Source organism: Dasypus novemcinctus, chromosome 13 (assembly GCF_030445035.2).
Source record: "Dasypus novemcinctus isolate mDasNov1 chromosome 13, mDasNov1.1.hap2, whole genome shotgun sequence".
NCBI classification, from domain to species: domain Eukaryota; kingdom Metazoa; phylum Chordata; class Mammalia; order Cingulata; family Dasypodidae; genus Dasypus; species Dasypus novemcinctus.
In genome coordinates this window covers 63580957-63602355 of record NC_080685.1, presented here as the reverse complement: position 1 = coordinate 63602355, position 21399 = coordinate 63580957, and the positions used below count along the sequence as shown (strand labels likewise).

The window sequence follows — 21399 nt, the reverse complement described above, 5'->3', positions numbered from 1 at the left end:
TTGATTTTAGATCTTTTCTAATGTATCTAAAATGTTGCAATGATATAATTTTCTCTCTAAGCATTGCTTTGTTTATTCAAGTTGGATGACTTATTTTTTGCCTAGTTGCCTTGGCTAGAACTTCTGTACAATGTTGAATAGTACTAGTGAAATAGAAGTGGACATCATTATTTTCTTCCTTATCTTAGATGGAAAGCTTTTAGTCTTAAACCATTGAGTATGATGTTAGCTGTGGGGTTTTCATAAATGCCTTTTGTTATGTTGAGAAACTTCCCTTTTATTCCTAGTTTACTGAATGTTTTTATCAGTCAGTGGTGGACAGATGACTTCACTAGTGAATTCAATCCAATATTTAATGAAAAATTGAACCAATCCTTGTCAATCTGTCCTATACAATAGAAGAAGAGGGGACATTTCCTAATTCATTTTGTGAGGTTAGCATTACTGTGATACCAAAGCCAAAGACATCACAGAAAAAGAAAACTATAGAACAGTATCTCTTATGAACATATATGCAAAAATTCTCAACAAAATACAAAGAAACCAAATCCTACAGCATATTTAAAAGACTATATACCAGATAATATATTGTATACTCTGTTATATAAAGTTTAGCAAACTTTTCTTTGTTGGGTTGTTTCAGAATACTGACTCAATCTCTTTCATTATTATAGGTCTGTTCAGAGTTTCTATTTCTTCTTGAGGCACTTTTGGTAGTTGGTATGTTTCTGGGAATTTTTCCCTTTCATCTAGGCTATATAATTGTTGGCATGTAATTGCTGACAGTATTCTCTTATAATCCTTTTTATTTCCATAAAGTAGATAATAATGTCTTGATAACAATTCTTATTTTAATTATTTACATCTTCTCTCCTTTTTCGTTACTCATTCTAGCGAAAGGTTTGTCAATTTTGTTATCTTTTCATAGGACCAACTTTTATTTTCATTGATTATTTATTGTCTATTCAATTTATCTGCCATCTAATCTTTATCATCTCTTTTCTTTTGCTAGCTTCTGGTTTCTTTTGCTCTTCTTTTTCTAATTCTTTAAGGTGTGAAGTTAGGATTTTGTTTGTTTTTTTAAGAGTAGGCAAGAGTTTATTAAGAAACAAGAAAACTAGAAATGAGGTAAGTACACAGTCTGAGACATGAGTTGTCGGTGTGCTACAGTGAGAGACATGCCAGAGTATTTTGGGTTTTTCAGGGTATTTTGTGTATAGGATCATATCATGTGCAAATATGGAATGTTTTACTTCTTCCTTTCCAATTTGGTTGCACTTTATTTCTTTTTCTTCCCTAATTGCTTTTTTTATTATTAAAGATTTTATTTATTTCTTCCTCCTCCCTTGTTGTCTGCTCTCTTGTCCATTCACTGTTCATCCTTCCATGTCTGCTTGTATGTTCTTTAGGTGGCACCGGGAACCTTCCAGAGTGGGAGAGAGGTGCTCATTCTCTTGCACCACCTCAGCTCCTTGGTCTGCTGTGTTTCTTTTTGTTGCATCATCTTGCTGTGCCAGCTCTCCCCTCGGGCCAGCACTCCTGCGTGGGCCAGCACTCCACTCAGGAAAGCTCACTGTGTGGGCCAGCACTCCATGTGGGCCAGCTCTCCGCTCCAGCCAGCTTGCCTTCACCAGGAGGCTCTGGAAAGCGAACCTTGGACCTCCCATATGGTAGGCGGGAGCCCAGTTGCTTAAGCCACTTCCCTTCCCTAATTGCTCTTGCAAGAACTTTCAGTATAAAGTTGAATAACAATGGTGGCAGTGCTCATCCTTGTATTTTTCCTGATCTTAGTTGGAAACCTTTCAGTCTTTCATCATTAAGTAAGCCAAGTTAGGATATTGATTTGAGATTTTTTTGTCTTTTAATGTAGCATATACAGCTATAAATTTCCCTATGAGGACTGCCTTCACTGCATCATATACATTTTGGTATGTTATGTTTTCATATTGACTCATCTAAAAGTATTTTCTAATCTCTTTTGTGTTTTCTTCTTAGACCCATTTGTTGTTTCACTAAGTTGTCTAAATTCTACACATTCATGAATTTCACAGTTTTCTTTCTCTTATCTCTTTCAAGCTTCATTCCATTTTGGTAGGAAAATATACTTTATATGATTTCAGTCTTTTAAAATTTATTGAGACTTGCTTGTGTCCTAAATTATGGTCTATCCTGTATAATGTTATATGTACCCTTGAGAAAGATGTGTGTTCTTCTCTTGTTGGGTGGAGTGTTCTACTTACATCTGTTGGGGCCTGTTTTATAATGTCAAAATCTTTGTTATTGATTGTCTGCCTAGATGTTCTAGCCATTATTGCAAGTGGGAAATTGAAGTCACCAACTATTATTGTGGAATGATCTCTTTCTTTCTTCAATTCTGTCAATGTTTGCATCATATATTTTGGGGCCTTCTTTGTCCCTTGTAATAAATTTTTACTCATACACTATTTTGTCTGATTTAGTGTAGCTAACTCCAGCCCTCTTTTGGTTACTGTTTGCATGGAATATAACCTATTTTTGGATCTAAAGTGAGGCTTTTGTAGATATCATAGAGTTAGATCATGTTTATTTCACCATTTTACCAATCTCTTTTTTTAATTGATGACCTTAATCCATTTACATTTAAAATGATTACTGATAAGGAAGGTTTTACTTCTGCCATTTTCCTATTCACTTTTTATATGCCATGTCCCCCCTCCCCTTTTTTAAAAATTAGGTACTGGTGATTGAAACCAGGACCTCATACACTGGAAGCTGGCATTCAACCACTGAGCTACATCCACTCCCCCATGTCACATCTTTTTGCTTCTCAGTTCCTCCAGTAGTGTCTTCTTTTGTGTGTGATTGATTTTTTCCAGTGAACCATTTGATTCTGTCCTTATTTCCTTTTTTGTTAGTTATTTTCTTAGTAGGTACCATGGGAATTAAAATTAACATCCTAAATTTTAACTATCTAGTTTGAATTCACGACAGATTCAGTAGAGTAGGAAAAAACACTCTGGATAATGCCCTACTGAAGTGATCTAATCAAAAGGAAGGTCATATCTACACGAGGAATTACATGCACAGGAATGGATTGGCTTTTTAGGACAGGAATTTCTGGGGTTCATGAAAGCTTCAAACTGTTATATTTTACCCTCTAGATCCCCAAAATACATTTTCTTTCCATATGCAAAATACATTCATTTCAGCACAATATTTCAAAAGCCTTAAATCATTTCAGTAGCACTATTAAGTACAAAATCTCGTCAACATCAGTTATAGGGAAACGGACTTTGGCCCAGTGGTTAGGGCGTCCGTCTACCACATGGGAGGTCCGCGGTTCAAACCCCGGGCCTCCTTGACCCGTGTGGAGCTGGCCATGCGCAGTGCTGATGCGCGCAAGGAGTGCCGTGCCACGCAAGGGTGTCCCCCGCGTGGGGGAGCCCCACGCGCAAGGAGTGCGCCCGTGAGGAAAGCCGCCCAGCGTGAAAAGAAAGAGCAGCCTGCCCAGGAATGGCGCCGCCCACACTTCCTGTGCCGCTGACGACAACAGAAGCGGACAAAGAAACAAGACGCAGCAAATAGACACCAAGAACAGACAACCAGGGGAGGGGGGGGGAATTAAAATAAATAAATAAATCTTTAAAAAAAAAAAAAAACACATCAGTTATAGGCATGTAGTCTATCAAGGTAAAATCCCCCTCCGACTGTGGATCTGTGAAACTTACAAAACAAGTTATCTACTTTAAATATACAAAAGAGAAACAGTAATAAAATAAACATTCCTATTGCCATAGGGAGAAATTGGAAGGAAAATGGATCACAGGTCTCAAATATTTCTGAAAACCTGAAGGGCATACTCCATTGGATTTCAAAGTCTGAGACTCATCTATAGGAACATGGTTTCTTCTCCTCAGGGCCTGATGGAGCAGCAGTTCCACCATTTCCAAGGGCTTGGCCAGCAGCCACGTTCTTGGCTCTATCCTCCTCAAGCACCAGGGTTGTACCCAAACTCTGCCCCACCCTCTGAGAACAGTGGGGTGATTAGAGTCTCCCCAATCTGGGGCATAGGCTCAACTCCCTTGAAACAATGGAGTGGCAGCAAAACTCTAGGCTCTGCCCTCCAAGAACCCTGGGGTGACAGCCAAGCTTTTCCCAGTCCCTGGAAATTGTGCACCACCCCACCTGAAACCTGGGGTGTAACACTCTCCCTGAGAATGCTCTCCCTCTTCAAGTGACTTGGCATACTTACCTTTTCCACACACATGGGTCCTTCTCTTGGAAGATGTTTTTAGTCCAGACCTCAGCTTCCATGGTTCTGCTTTTGAAGTCATTTTTTGTTCAGTCTCTCCATTTTCTGTCTCTTTTAGTTCAGGCTAGCAGTGGTTCCATTCATACAGAACTAACAAAAAACTTGGATTAATATGCAGGAAACAAGGTTCCAAGTTATCAGACAGTAAGATTTTCAACAGATCCTTCCTGGATAATTGCATTTCCAATCCTCACACTGAAATGACTGACTGGTTCCATGTTCAGTTAAATACTCACATGGGCATTATCTTCTGACAATGTTTTTTTGAAGCTTGTTTTCTGGAAGCTTGATATTTCCCAAAGCATCAATTTCTGGTTTCTTTTGTGTCCAGGAGTTCAGTTCCCAACTTATTCCTTTCCTCTCACATTTTGCTATAAGCTGCAAGGAGAAGCCAGGTCACACTTCATACATTTAGTTTGGAAATCTCAACTAAATATCTAAGCTCATCACTTTCAAATTCTGCCTTCCATCTAACACCAGGAGTTAATTTTGCCAATTTCCCTACCACTTTAAAGCAAGGATTGCCTTTCTTCCAGTTTGCAATGGCACATTCTCTGTTTCTGTCTGAGGCCTCATTGGAAGTACCTTTAGCATCCATATTCCTACCAGCAACCTCTTCAAAGCCATTAAGGCCTTTTCTATTAAGCATCTTACAATTCTTCTAAAATCTACTCCTTATCCATATAAACCATTACAACAATTTTGGTATTTGCGTAGTAGAATGCACCCCACTCTTCTGGTACCAATTTCTGTTTTTTGGGTTTTTTTTAAAAGATTTATTTTATTTATTTCTCCGCCCGCCTCACCCTGTTCCCCCCGTTGTCTGCTCTCTGTATCCATTCACTGTGTGTTCTTCTGTGTCTGCTTGTATTCTCTTTAGGTGGCTCAGGAACTGATTGTAGCAGTTTGATATAGTTATGAATTCCAAAAGTAGATTTTGGATTATGTCTGGAAACTGGTCTCTACCTAGGCATGATTGTTATGATTAGGGCTTTGATTGGGCCACATCAGTAGGGCATTGAGTCCCGGCCCCTTGATGGGTGGGGACTCAGATAAAAGGTATGACAAAGGACAGAGTTGGAGCTTTTTGATGCTGAGGGTTTTTGATGTTGGAGTTTGATGCTGGAAGCCTTAAGCTGGAGCCCTGGGAAGTAAGCTCACAGAGGAAAGAGAAGCAAGCTCCAGGAAGAAAGGAACCCTGGCCCCAGGAAGACGCAAGCTCTTGGAAGAGAGGAACCCCAAACTCAGAGAGAAGCAAGACCCTGGAAGGGAGGAACCCAGGAAGCTTGAACCCTTTCAGATGTTGGAAGCCATCTTGCTCTAACACGTGAAAATAGACTTTGGTGAAGGAAGTAATTTATGCTTTATGGCCTGGTGTCTGTAAGGTCCTACCCCAAATAAATACTCCTTATAAAAACCAACAAATTTTGGTATTTTGGATCAGCACCCCTTTGGCTGACTAATATACCAATCCTGGGACCTTCTGGAATGTGAGAGAGGCAATTACTCTCTTGCACCACCTCAACTCCCCATTCTGCTACATCTTCTTATTTTCTCTTCTCTGTGTCTCTTGTTGCGTCATCTTGCTGTGCCAGCTCTCCATGTCAGCCGGCATTCCTGTGCGGGGCGGCTTTTCCACACTGGGCAGCATTCCCATGCAAGGCGGCACTCTGCTTTGGCCGGCTTGCCTTCACCAGGAGGCCCTGGGCATCAAACCCTAGACCTCCTATGTGGTAGACAGGAGCCCAATTTGTTGAGCCACATCCACTTCCCCAATTTCTGTTTGCTGGGAACAATATACCAGAAATGGGGTGACTTTTATAATAAGAGTTTATTAGATAAAAATTTGCAGTTCTGAGGCCATGAAAGTGTCCAGATCAAGGCATTATCAGGAGATCCTTTTTCCCAAGCTGCAACTGTGGGCAGTCAGGCAACTGGAAGGACATAATGTGATGTCAGCTTATCTCTTTCCTATCCCCTCGTTGCTTTTAGCTTTTAGCTCCTCTCTTAGTGTCTTACTTTGCTACAGCATTGCCAAAGCAAAATACCAGAAATGGGATGGCTTTTATAATGGGGGTTTTATTTAGGGTAAAAGCTCATAGTTCCGAGACCACCAAATGTCCAAATCAAAGTACTATCGAAGATGCTTTCTCACCAAAGTCAGCTACTGGTGATCCTGGTATCCTGCCATGTAGCAAAGATGGTGGCCAATCTCTGCCGAGGTCCCTGCATTCCCTTCCAGAATCTGCCATGTCCTGGGACTCAGCTGTAGGCAACCAGGCTTGTCTCTTTCTGGGCCTCCTCTCTCAGTCTTTGCTGCTCTGCTTTCTTCCCAAGTTCAGCAATGGACTTTTAAGACATATGACTTGTCTCTTTGGCCTTGAGATGTTTCATGGGCCCACCTTTTGGGGGCCTCTTTCTGTGTCTCTATGTTCTACTGATTTCAGACTCTAGGACCTCTCTGAGTTTCTCAGGATTCTCTGCCTTTCTGCAGCTGTAGGCAAACCTGGAATCCAATCTCTTTCTCTACTTTTCTCCTTCTCTCACATGGCAGGATCGAAACTGGCAGCTTCCTTTTCTGTGTCTCTCTCTGTGTCTTCGTTTATATAAAGCGAGGGTGGAGACCCAACTTGAGTCATGCCTCCATGGTCCAATCAAAAGGACCTCACACCCACAGGAGTGGATTAATTCAAGAGCATAATCTTTTTCTTTTAGGGATTCATAAAATAACTTCAAAATGTCAAACTCAACTTTTGGGTTCCTCTGTCTCCGTGGCCTTCTTTCTGTGCCTTTGGCTTTTCATTCCTCTGTTTATAAAGGACTCCATTGAGAGGATTAAGAACTACCCTAGGCCGTGCCCTCCTGAAGTGATCTAATCAAAAGGAACGCCCGTTAACTGAATCTAATTAAAAGTTCCTATCCACAGTAGTGTTACATGTCCAGAAATTGATTGGCTTTTAGAATAGGATTTCCTGGTGTTGCAGTGTGGGCTCGCCCAGAGGGCCGCTGCAGGGGCGGTGTGGGCTCGGGCGGAGGGCTGCACCACACGGAGGGGCCTTCCGAGAAGGCGCTCCGGGGCCAGCAAGGTGCGGAGGACGCGCGGTAGGAAGAAGACTACCGAGGAGACTAGGATCTGTGCGCAAGTCTGATTTATTCAGGAAGTACAGCGGTTAATATAGGGCGAAGACGGGGGAGGGGCAGGGGGCGTGGCCGGGGGGCGGCAGACGGCTGATAGGTTCGTGCAGGGGTGCATCACTGGTTGCGGGCAGAAGACGGAGTAGCCAGGGTTCTCGGTGGCAGCGAGGCGGGGCTGTCATGGCGCGGCGGTGGCCCTCGGGGGAGAGGCGGGGTTAGGCCACCGAGGGGGAAGCGGGTGCAGCTGGGCAGAGGGGCGGGCAGTACGCCCGAACCCCAAGCGGAGGGCCTTAACGCCCGTTCCCACCACCCGGGTCCGACTCGCACCGGCGCCTGGAGACGAGCCGACCCTTGCTGTCGCCGCGCTCCCACACGGTGCCACCCTATATCCTGGGGTCCACGAAAGCTTCAAACTGCCTCACCAGTCCAGACAGGACTACTAATAGCCTGAATCCTTCAGGAATGAAGATTCGGGTCACCCCAGCAGACAAAAAACCATGAACAGCTAAGGTACTTGCTGAGGGTAAAGGAAATATGAAATAGATAGTGGAGGAAGGCAGTTAAACTATGAGCTACACCCTCATTACCAGTTGTAGGAACAAGGATTATAATGGTTATGAGTATTTCTTCCTTGTTTTGCTATGAATATGCTTTGTATATAAATAAATAACTTTGTTTTCTTCCCTATGTTATCCCCTTATCATGTAACATGAGTTGTAATAATTTTATGTCATAGTATTTAAGTTACCAGATATCAAGTTTACGAATGAATGTTACCCAAGGAGTAGCACCCTTTTCTGGAGAAAGGGTTAGTGCTTTTCCAGTCATACACAGGATAATTGAATTATGTCAGGCAAAAGTATGATTGTTATTGTTTTTATTTACAGATTAATTTGGGTTAAGGAGATGTGTATGGATGATGAATTGATGGGGTGCACTGTGATGGTTAATTTCATGTATTAACTTGGCTAGTTTATAGTAGCCAGTTGTTTGGTGAAGCAAGACTGGACTGATTGTTCATGTGAAGATATTTCCTGGATTTAATCATTAGTCAGTTGATAGCATCTATGACTGATTACATCTATAATCAACAAAGGAGATTGCCTTCAGCAATGATAGAAATCTGATCCCATCAGTTGTAGGTCATAAAGGGAGAATTGATGATTTCAGCAATCAGAAAGAGAATTTCTACCTCTACTTCTGGCAGCCAGCTTCTTCTGAGAATTCTTTGAAACCTTCATCAGAGTTCCCAGCTTGTGGCCTGGCCTATGGAATTTGGATTTAGCACCCCCATAGTCGTGTGAGCCAATTCCTATAATATCATAATGATTTATATAAATATAAAATCCTCCTGTTGGTTCTGTTTCTCTGGAGAACCCTGACTAATGCAATGTTCTACAGGTCCCTTAGAATCTATTCATTTTTCTTCGCTCTCCCTTCTTTCTGCTCCTCAGACTGGATCATTTTAAACATGCTATCCACAAGTTCACTAATTCTTTTGCCCACTCAAATCTGCTCTTGAATCCCTTTAGTGAGTTTTAAAATTTCAGCTATTTTACTTTTAAGCTCCAGACTTCATTTCCTTTTTATAATTTCCATATCTTTATTTATATTCTCTGTTTGTTCACACGTTGTTTTTCTGGTTTCCTTTTGTTCTTTGTTCATAGTTCCCTTTAGCTTTTTGAGTGTATTTCAGACAGTTGGTTTAAAGTTTTTGTCTAATAAGTCTAATATCTGAGCTTCCTCAGAGACAATTTCTGTCTGTTTTTTCCCTATGAATGAGCTGACTTTCCTGTTTCTTGTGTGTCTTATAATTTTTTGTTGAAAACTGAACATTTTGCATATTATGTGGTAACTCTGGAAATCAGGTTCATCTTCTGCTCCAGGGTTTGCTGTTGTTGATTGTTGAAAGCTGCAGTTGTCCTTTTATTTAGTGACTTTTTCAAACTCTTTTTGTAAAGACTGTGTTCTTTGTCATATGTGGTCACAGAAGTCTCTGTCCCAGTATCTCAACAATCAACTAGTGACCTAACAGAGATTTCCTTAAATACCTGGAATCAAAAAGAAAAACAAATCTCCCAGTCTTTGCCATTTGTCTATGGACTGGGGCACTCTTTCAACCCTAAACCAGGTTACCTTCAACTCTGCCTTGCTCTGAACTTTTCTGAGCACGTGTCTGACCCTAGGCATGTGTGCTGTATTCCACATTCCCCAGAATAAGTAGTAGTCCTACAAAGCCCTTATTTCTCCAAGAATCTTCCTCAGCCTCCATCCTTCCAAACTTTTGGGTCTGTATGCTACTTGCCTTGTCCTCCTCCTCCTTCAGGTGGTAATGGTTAGTGCATGTTTTTAAATGCTTTGGTCATATACCTGAAGATATGAAAGTCCCTCAGGGTAAGATCAAAATACAACATCACAATCACAATTTTTTGAGAACAAAGTTCGCATTGCCTTCCCTGACACCAGCAAGACTCACCAGGAATGCAAATCACTGTACCCTCAGCTGCTGCCAAATCACTGCCAAGATAAGCAAAAATGTTACAATACTTTCTTAAATTTTAGCATCCTCTTTCTTCATTAAGCTCTTCCCCTGGTAATTGTGTTTGATTAGGTTCCACAGTTCTGAAAAATTTATCCTCTCAGTTTTTGCCAGATTAATAGTTGCTTCATTAGAGGAACTGACTCAACTCCCTACTCTGCCATTTCTGTGGTGTCACTTCTTCTTGTATCTTTAACTTCTTGTTCTCTATCTACTTCCTGTATACATTAAAAATATGTTCAATTCTCTTCCATCTTAAATAATAAAATACCACCTACCTTGAATACACATCTTGTATCTCTTTCCATGCAGAGCAAACTTGCGATATTTACCTGTCCTTGTCTCTACTTCTTTCATGCCTATATCCTATATATTTATGCCTATATCCATTGAGATCTGGTTTCTGTCAATATCTCCAGCATACTACTGGAAATGTTCCCATGGTTATGTGGGACCTCCCTGTGGGTAAATCCAGTAGGTACAATTTAGGAATTACCATCTGGTTTAATCTCTCAGTAGTTGATTTGGCACTATCAGCTACATCCTCCGTCCATGACGTCTTAGTCTCTTGATTGACTTTTTACCTCTTTGATCACTCATCAGCTTTGTGAGCTCTTTTTATTTTGTCGGTCCTTTAAATGTTGTTCCTAAGTGTTCTGTCATAGAGAGTATCTTTCCATCCTTTCTTTTATGCATTCTTGTAGCTAATCTCATCTGTTCCCCTGCTTGAATTATCATACATGTAAATAACTTGAGATTGCTATGCCTAATCAGATTTTGGCATATGTAAGGCATGTATAAGGGTATATTCTAGACCCTTATAGCCATAGTCTACTGAATAAACTGTCCTTAGATCCTCTCCTGGAAACTCAAATTAACTGGTAACTAAAATTAAATTCATTATCTTTCTATATCAAATTTTCTTCTGCCTTCTGTATAAGAAAAATATAAATGAGAAGATTTCAGACTTCTTAGAAAATTATTTATTTGTAGAGGTAATCCTTGTACTATCTGCCTGTGAAGTATGTGTACATATAAATATATGGAAAAACTGTTCACTCTCACTTATCAAAAGAATGGAAATTATAATGAGTCACAGTAATGATTTTTGCCTATTAAGAGGACATAATTTTAGAATTATGAACACTCTGTTGATGAGTTTGCAGTGAAAAGTGTATTCTCAGACCAAGTTTTAATTGGTTAAGCATTTCTGGAAGGCAGTTCAGCATTGTGTACCCAAGATGCTTAAAATGTTTTTATAAGCACTTTGACTCTATAATTCGTCTAGTAATTTATCCCAGATAACTAGAGGTGTTCATAAGGGTTTACTTGTAATATTTTATAATAATGAAAAATTATAAACCTCCTAAATAAGAATAAGAAAATAATAATATAAATTCTGATACATTCTTATGATGCACTATTATGTAACCATTAAAAAAGAGGCTTTGAAATGATATTTAAATACATGGGGAAATGTGACGTCATGAAATAAGACAGAATTCAAAATCTACACAATATATAGTATGATATATTGTTATATGAATAAATAAATATAAGTATGGAATGAAGACTGGAAAGTCAGTATCAAGAGATTATATTTAAGTAAAAAATTTTATGTTAATTTTTCCTTTTGTTATACTTGCTTTTATTTTCTGTATTTTTATAACAAACAAGTATTACTTTTATATTAATAAATATATATAAGTATAATAATGGGATAAAAATGAATAGACTTTTTAAATGTATTTTTAATTTTCAAACTATATTTTGAAAGCCCTTCACTCTTCATGACACTAATAATGAAGTTCTTGTCCCTTTTTTATTACCAGTGCAAATTCTTAGTGCCCTATGTTTTTAGCTCCAGAACCTTTAAAAAATAATATTTTGTTGATTTACCAAAATTGGAGGGTGAATTTGAATTACAGTAGTGTATTGCATAGAGTGTAAGGTAAGGTCTGGCATTACACAGACCTGGACTTAAATCTTGGCTTCCACTAACTCTTTATCCATGGAAAAATAGTTTAATCTCAGTGAGCTACAATTCCATAACCTTATAATGGGGATAATAATACTCTACCTCAAAGAACTGTTGTAAGAGAGTCCAGATGGGCTGTTTATCTCACTGCCTGTAGGCTGAAGCTCAGATAATGATCAATTTTTGAGACAAACTGGGCTGCTTCAAAAGAGCAATATGAATTCAGCCAGAAGCTTCAGACAGGTCTGTAAAATGGCGGGTCCCATATTTACCACTAACCAGCAAAACTGACAGAAAAACTCACAGAGAAAAAAGTTTAAGAATCCTTCCTCCTGGTGTGCACTTCTTTCAATAGTAGACAAATGTAATTTTACAGTCTATATTTAAAAAATTGTATGTTTGTAACAAAGTATGCAGAAAAGTGGAAAAAAAAAACTGTTGTGAGGAATAGTAGGTAATATGTAAGACTCAAAATACAACTTCTGGTACATAACTTATACCCAGTGTTTACTACCTATGAAATTATTAATGTTTATAAAGAAAGAAAATCTCCTATCATCACTCTTAATTGATGGACTGGTTTGAGCTTTTAATGAACATTAACACTACATAGTTAAGTCTTTGGGAAAAGCATATATTACCAATAAATAACTCATTAAAATGCCAATTTTCAGTTTAACTTATTGTTGACGATGCATTGTTTTATTTCTTCTTTTCAGGTAAAGGACTTATCTTCAGACACACTTCTCCAACAGCATGATGATTTGGATTTGGCTTTGGATAGTTGTTACAGTGGAGATACAGTAGTTATTTTTCCAGGAGAATATCAAGCTGCAAACCTTGCTTTATTGACTGATGACATCATTATAAGGGGTTAGAGGGCATCTTTTTTTTTTTTTTAAAGATTTATTTATTTATTTAATTCCTTCCCCCCGCCCCCCGTTTGTCTGTTCTTGGTGTCTGTTTGCTGCGTCTTGTTTCTTTGTCCGCTTCTGTTGTTGTCAGCGGCACGGGAAGTGTGGGCGGCGCCATTCCTGGGCAGGCTGCTCTTTCTTTTCGCGCTGGGCGGCTTTCCTCACGGGCGCACTCCTTGCGCGTGGGGCTCCCCCACGCGGGGGACACCCTTGCGTGGCAAGGCACTCCTTGCGCGCATCAGCACTGCGCATGGCCAGCTCCACACGGGTCAAGGAGGCTGGGGTTTGAACCGCTGACCTCCCATATGGTAGACGGATGCCCTAACCACTGGGCCAAAGTCCGTTTCCCTAGAGGGCATCTTTTGCAGTCTTTTTACAGCAGTGTAGATTGGACAAATTGTATATTATAAACATGTTTAGAAATTAGAACAGAGTTTGTGTTTCACAGAAATACCTTATGCACTTTTTACAGTTAAGACCTGTTCATAGTATTTTTTAATAGCTCCATCTATGCTTTACCAAAACTATTTTTTTCTCATCTAGCTCTTCATATGATCTTTCTGGAAAACCCAGATATATGTCTATATTAAAATAAGCTTAACATTTACTTGAACTGCTAACTCACATGCAAACTTACTAAAATGGGAGTAGAAAAGCAGAGTTTATTAAATTTCTTTTAGGTTCTGAGCATATTTATTAACTTTTAAATTATGCCCTTTTACTTTCAAGTATGGGTATACCCATTGTCTGGCCAAAAGAAAGGTGACTAAAATTTTGCCCATCAATTAAAAAATAAAATATTCACTAAATTTTGATAATTACAATCAGTATTTTGCTGAATACTATGGGTAATAAGAATCATATTTGTAATTTAAAAATTATGTTTGTAACCTTCTTGAGCATCCAACCCCTTATTTCTAGGTAGATGTTAAATTTGGGTGATTGCTTTGACTACTCTAGAACAAAATTATGAGTATGATTACATTAATCTTCTAAACTAACTCAAGAGTCTCTGCCAGTCTTTTAAAATTATGGTAATTTATTATGCTTTGGAAACTAAGCTATGGTATGGTATACTTTTATATCTTGGCATTTTCTAGATGACTGCTGATTATAAAATTTCTGGAAATGTAAAGTAGAATGAGTATGTTGAATAAATATTGTAGAAAATATTTAGATTGATAATATAAGGTTTTTTTTCCATCATGGCATCAAAATAAGGACAAAAGTTAACTGAGTAATATATTACTTATTACAAATATGTGAAAGGAAAAATATATATAGCAAGTATTACTGAATGACCACAGTGCTTTAAAATGTGGGATTTCTCATTTAATTATTAATATGTATTTTTATCCTTATGACAGGAGTTGGAAAGAGAGAAGAAATTATGATTACTTCTGAACCTTCTCATGACAGTTTTGTGGTGTCCAAAGCTGACAATGTGAAACTAATGCATCTGTCTTTGATACAGCAAGGAACAGTTGATGGTATTGTTGTGGTAGAGTCTGGTCACATGACTCTAGAAAACTGTATATTAAAATGTGAAGGAACAGGAGTATGTGTTCTTACAGGGGCTGCTTTGACAATTACAGACAGTGAAATTACTGGTGCCCAGGTATTTCATTCTGTAAATACTACAACTTTATATGACTATAGTTAAGAACTTAAAGTGGTTTTAATATGCAAAGGGTAACAATTTCTTCATGTTTGAATGGTATTAGAATTAAACTTAGAAACTGGTAGAAATCAACCAAATGAGAACAAGTACAAGGATAGCATAGTACACTTAGGAAAAGTGAAGTGCCTAAATCCAAAGTAAATAATTATTAGCATTGTTTTATGTGTGATTTAAAAAAAACTACTTGCCCTGCCTCTCGCCTGGTAGCAGCTGTGTTGCTGTGGGAGGCGGTGGGCTGTGGGAGCAACCTATTCTGACTTCAGGTGTTGCTCTTCAGAGACTACATTACCCAGAAGATGTGATGTTTCAGGTTACAATACCAGATGGGCCAAAATTACCCTTCCAAGATAAATCCAGGAAAGGTAATAGTCTGAACAGCTCTGTAGCAGTTACAATTTTCTTTGGGGCCAATGACAGTGTTTTAGAAGAGGAGAGTCCGAAGCAGCACATTCCACTGAATGAGTATGTTGCAAATTTAAAGAGTATGGTGTAGTACCTGAAGTCTGTAGACATCCCTGAGAACAGAGTTATTCTTATCATGCTGCCCCTACTTTGCCAAACAGCTTGGGAAAGGAGTGTGTCATGCAAAGTTGCAAATTAAATCACCCGAACATGGTTGTTGGTGAATATGCCAGCACCTGTTTACAAGTTGCCCAAGACTGTGGAACTGAGGTATTTGACCTATGGACCCGGATGCAGAAGGACAATCAGCTCTTTGCAGAGCTACTGTAGCCTGCAACTCTTGGGAGGTTTCTGTTGGAGGAACTGGGTCTTAGGTCCCTACATCATATTTTCCCAGAAGGCTGAACACATGTAGCCATCCACTGTCCCTTACCCCTGCCTGTGGCTGACCAAGGACAAGGCACAGGGCTAAGCCCAAGAATCAAGGTCTCAGTTTCCATTCTGGCTGCCATGAACACATTCTGTGGCTAGAAACAAACCACCACCCTTTCTCAAATTATCTGCCTTGCTCTGAAATCAAGGCTTACGCCTCATAGTCCACATGCATAACTTTCATTGTAAGCCACACAGGTTTGACTCAAGTAAAAGCTGTTATAAAGGATGACAGTTTCATCCAGAGACAAATCCTCATCTGTCAATGCTTCAACCATTTCACTTTTAAAACATAAGAGGTGCTCCCCAGATATGTTCCACCCTCACCAATCACACTTACCACTCTGAGGAAAGTTCAGTGAATAGCCAATAGGCTAGAGAAGCAAATAGAAAAAGGAAAGGAAGCAGAAGCCATTAAAGTCTTTGTCATTAGAGTTAGTTGTGCTTGAATTTTTCAAGTGTTAATATGGGGGACACCGAAAGAGTATCAAAGTACAAATCTGGAGGCCTGAGTTTGATGCCCATATCTCTAAAGCTGACAAACGCCATTTTTCTCATAGAAGGAAGATGAATTGATTTGTAAGAATATCTGAAGTGCCTCAAATTTATAAAGTACCTGAAGGAGTTCCTCAGACAAGCCCTATTCAACTTGTAGCTCTTGCTCATTTTGAATGAGATTTTTAAAATTGCTCACTCTTACTCTTTGGAAAGATTTGCACATCCTGTACAATAATGCCAAGAATCTATATTGCATATATGTAGTAACATCTTTGAAATGTTGAAGGTTAACATCTGCTCAATTATTAACAAACTTAGTGTGAAAAATATGTTCTTGTTTTGATGGTTTACTCATCAGAGGCCCTAGAGTAAAATCCAGTTAAATGGTCTCCTATGCCTTAGAAGCATAAAATTCCTCAAAAATTATACATTAGAATCAAATATCCACAAAGGAATAAAATAAATTCCTTTAGACTATTTTAAAAGATATGCTTTCCTAAGTATAACACCAAAAAATGTCATCAGAAACAACAAGGTTAAATTTTGCTAAGAACAATTTATATCTTTTCCAAAGATTATATGGCTGGAGTAGTTCAGAATTTTAATGAAATACTTAATTACTTACATATTGATGACTTACCACACAATGAACATGAATGCTAAAAGGAATCCAGAATATCAAGAAGGAAAACCAGGATCAAGTCTACAATGTTATATGCTAAAAAGTTCCCTGTAAATAATCTTAAACATAAAATATCTTGACCAAAACACTATACAAATCTAAAATTAAATGATCTTAGATTATTATCATTGTATCAAATGCCACAAAGCTGCTGACTAGATAATACTACTGGCATAGTACTGAGAAGAATGTCTGTGACTCTTGTACTAGACCTGACCATCTCTCCAAGTGCTTTTTAAGCAAATAACCCAAATACTACCTGTTGAAAGGACTAGATTACAAAGTATTCAACATAATACTTGGAATAAATATGTCAATAGATTCTAATCACATACAATGCTACTACAATAATGGTAAAGTTTTTGTTATCTGGGTATTTTTGTGACTAAACTCTAAATAATGGACTGCAGGACATAGTACAGCCTTCTGTAAAAATTTGAGGACCAACTTTTAAATAAATGATTCTTACATCAATAGGATTCAGACTTACACTCTATAGGCCTGGACTAGGTTTATGCTATTGTGTGTTCGTTTTTCAATAAAGAAAGAAACCAATTATTTTGACTAAAAAAAATCTAGGAATCAATGGCTATAAAATGGATCATGGGTCAGTTACTTGATGGTTTATTAAAAAATAAGTACTTGTAAGCTACCAAACATTGCCATAAGGTATTGTGATTACTTCTAACCGCCTCTGAATAATCAGAGCTTAGAAAATTTGGGTTTTCATGTAACAATCATAAAAGTCATAAAGTATTGGAAAATTGAAGAAGAAAAATTATTAAAAGAAGTAGGAAAACAGGCGGTGGACTTGGCCCAGTGGTTAGAGCGTCCGTCTACCACATGGGAGGTCCGCGGTTCAAACCCCAGGCCTCCTTGACCCGTGTGGAGCTCGCCCATGCACAGTGCTGATGCACGCAAGGAGTGCCCTGCCACGCAGGGGTGTCCCCCACGTAGGGGAGCCCCATGCACAAGGAGTGCACCCCATAAGGAGAGCCGCCCAGGGCCAAAGAAAGTGCAGCCTGCCCAGGAATGGTGCCGCACACACGGAGAGCTGGCACAACAAGATGATGCAACAAAAAGAAACACAGATTCCCATGCCACTGACTACAGAAGCAGACAAAGAAGACGCAGCAAAATAGACACAGAGAACAGACAACTGGGATGAGGGGAGAGGGGCCATAAATAAATAAATTAATCTTAAAAAGAAAAGTAGGAAAACTAAAGAAGATCTTTTTGTAGGTTGAATTTTTCTTAATTTCTTAAAAAAAATTTTTTTTATTTCTCCCCCCCCTCCGTTGTCTGCTCTCTGTGTCCATTCATTGTGTGTTCTTCTTTGTTCACTTGCATTCTTGTCAGCAGCACCAGGAATCTGTGTCTCTTTCTGTTGTGTCATCTTGCATCAGCTCTCTGTGTGTGTGCGGCGCCACTCCTGGGCAGGTTGCACTTTTTCCACGTGGGGTGGCTCTCCTTGAGGGGTGCACTCCTTGCGTGTGGGGCTCTCCTATGCGGGGAACACCCCAGCATGGCACGGCACTCCTTGCACTCATCAGCACTGCATGTGGGCCAGCTCATCACATGGGTCAGGAGGCCCCGGGTTTGAACCCTGGACCTCCCATGTGGTAGGTGGATGCTCTATCAGTTGAGCTAAATCTGCTTCTCTCTTAATTTCTATTAAAATGAGAAAATTGAGTGGATATGAATGCATTTTTATAACTATGAAAGAATTGCTTAGGGAAGTGGTTGTGGCTCAGGCGACTGGGCTCCTGCCTACCACATGGGAGGTCACTGGTTTGGATCCCAGTGCCTCCTAAAGAATACAGCAAGCTGGTGCAATGGGCAGGTGTGGCAAACTGACACAAGAGACACAAGAAGAAGAAAACATAATGAGAACACAACAAATCAGGGAGCAGAGGTTCCCGGTGCCTCCAAAAGAAGACAGTGAGCTGATGTGATGGGCAGGCGCAGCAAGATGCAGCAAGATGATGCAACAAGAGACACAATAAAAACGTAATGAGAGTCATAACAAAGAAGGGAGCAGAAGTGGCTCAAGCAATTAGGCACCTCCCTCCTACATTAGAGGCCCCAGGTTCAGTTTCCAGTGCCTCCTAAAGGAACAAGGAAGACAGATATAGCAAGGGAAAAGCAATAAGAGGGTGGGAGAAATAATTAAAAAAAGAATGGCTTAAAGAGATTTTGTACTCACTTTTAGAGAATTGATTTGGGTGGGAGAGTAAGGTAATGGTCCATAGGCCCCAACCTTCCTTCTAGGCTTAATGATTCTCTAACACAGATAATATTTAGTTTTCAACAATTTTTTAAAAACTAAAACTGTTGAATGCATTATCATGCATTTTCATGTAATGTGTTTATGCTGTATAGAGAATATAACTTTCAAGTCTAAAAATTTTGAAGTATTTGTGTTTTGTAGAATGTTTTTTTTTTAATTTATAGGGTGCTGGTGTTGAACTATATCCTGGGAGCATAGCCATTTTGGAAAGGAATGAAATTCATCATTGTAATAACCTCAGAACCAGTGACAGTTCAAAAAGCAATTTAGGTGGAATTAATATGAAGGTATTTTCACATTTCTTTATATAGAATTGTTTTAAGAATTATAAATATTGATTAGAACATGTAATGAAATATTAGCTTAAAACTTAGTCTTTCCACTCTTTTCTTGTTTAGAAAAGTTTTCATGTCCAATAAAAAGTTTTTTAAAATGTTATTGATCTGGCAAAGAGCAATAGCACAAATGATAATTAAAATATGGTTAAAATGATGGCTGATAAGAAACAAGTTTAGTCGTATAATTTAATAATTTCTACTTAAATTCTTAGCAAGTAACTTTAAATATGAGAAAATGGATATGTTTTGCTCTTGTACTTTGAAAAGTAGAATGTATTAAAAGAATAATAAAAATATTAAAAAACATTTTATGTCTAATCTTCAAATTTGCATAAAATGACTTAAGCTAAGCAATTAAAACCTTAATAATAATGATTTTTGGTGAAATGCCTTCTCATTCCTTTCTGCTTTTATATATAAAATCTTTCTAGGTCCCTTCTAGACTTGTGTAATTAATGAAGTTTTTCCTTAGAACACTAGTTTACACTGAAATTCCTTATTGTTTTATGAATTTTTTCTTAAGTCAACTGAGAATTACTTAAGGGCAGGGATTGTATTATGTACCACTAGTAGAATCATCCCCTCAGCTTAGCATGATTTTTCAGTGGTTCTTAAACTTTAGCATCAGAATCACTCGGAAGACCCATGTCCAATTTCTGATTCAGTAGGTCAGGGTAGAGCCAGAGAATTTGCATTTCTAGTAAATTCCCAGGTGATGCTTGTACTGCTTGCTGGTCAGAATCACATTTTGAGAGCCAAAGCCCTGCTATTCAAAGTGTGTTCCACAGAACAGCAGCTTTGGCATCATCTAACTGTTAGAAATGCAGAATCTCAAGTCTTATCCCAGACCAACTGATTCAGAATCTAATGTTTAAGAAGATCTGCAGGTGATTTTCATGTATGCTAAAGTTTAATAAACCTGGTTTATGAAATATGACATGATCTGGCCCCTGTCTCCTTCAACCTTATCTTAGTCCAATTTTCTTCTTATACATTATATTCCAGTTACGACTGGCTTTGTGGTCCCAGAATTTACCAATTATTCATCTTCCAGAATCTTTATATTTGCTGTTCCCTTTACCTGAAACACGTTCCTTCTAGATCTCATGGTGGCTACCTCATTAATCATGTCTGAACATAATTGTCCCTCTCCAAAGAAGAATTTTTTAGAAAGAACACTAGTTAGGTGGTACCCTCTCCCTAACCAGTCATGCTATCACATTACCCTCTTATTTTCTCCATATTACATATCATTAAAAAAAATAAATGAAATTTTCTCAGCATTTCTTAACATTTCTATAGTTAATCAGATTATATTAGTGAGTGAGGAAAATAGCACTTGTTCAAAACTGAGATAGTCTCAGTTATTTTCAAGAAAGTTGTTATCCCAATAATAAGTTCTAGAATAATGTTAATGATATGTTCATTAGTTCATATTTTCTTTTTATAAAAATTATTGGAAAACTAATTTCCTTGAATAATTTGACAGGTTCTACCAGCACCTAAATTGAAGATGACTAATAATCATATTTATAACAACAACGGCTATGGAATAAGCATTCTTCAACCAACTGAACAATTTTTTATTGTAGCAGAAGAAACATTCAACAAAGGGGCTGCTTCAGGAGATAAAAAAGATGATACTATGCTCTCCAAAGTAATGCAAAACCTGAATCTGGAAATGAATAATAATAAGATAGAAGCAAACTTAAAGGGGGATATCAGAATAGTCACAAATTAAAACATCCAGACTAATGTTAAAAGTTTTATATTTCAGATATTTGTTTAATAATTCTCATATCCCACAAAATTGTAGCTTTTATTACATTCAGAGCTTATTTAATTAAAAAAATTTTAATGCTGTTTCACCGAATGATTCATTTTTTTCAAGATTTATTTTTCCCATCCCCTCATTTGCACTTGCTGTGTCTGATCGTCTTCCTTGTTTCTTAAGGAGGCACCAGAAACCAAACGCAGGACCTCCAATGTGGAAGAGAGGCACCTAATCACTTGAGCCACCTCCATTCCCTGCTTTGTTGTGTCTCTCATTTTGTTTTTCTTCTTGTGTCTCTTGTTGTGGCAACTTGCCACGCCTGCCCGTTGGGCCAGCTCGCTGTCTTGCTCATCCTCTCATTCTCTTTAGGAGGCACCGGGAACCTCTGCTCCCTGCTTTGTTGTGATATCATTATGTTTTTCTTCTTGTGTCTCTTGTTGCATCA

The 21399-nt window shown here is 38.6% G+C and overlaps 1 protein-coding gene across 1 annotated transcript in view; it reads left to right on the top strand.

The window, feature by feature from the left end:
• SHCBP1L (SHC binding and spindle associated 1 like) overlaps nucleotides 1-21043 on the top strand; it is a 62288-nt gene extending 41245 nt beyond the window's left edge. Inside the window, exons 7-10 of the mRNA XM_004469106.5 lie at nucleotides 12663-12816; nucleotides 14225-14475; nucleotides 19007-19129; nucleotides 20670-21043. Of these exons, the coding sequence (XP_004469163.2) occupies nucleotides 12663-12816; nucleotides 14225-14475; nucleotides 19007-19129; nucleotides 20670-20921 (780 nt within the window). The 3' untranslated portion in view covers nucleotides 20922-21043. The remainder of the gene's footprint in view (nucleotides 1-12662; nucleotides 12817-14224; nucleotides 14476-19006; nucleotides 19130-20669) is intronic.
• Nucleotides 21044-21399: the final 356 nt, after the last annotated feature.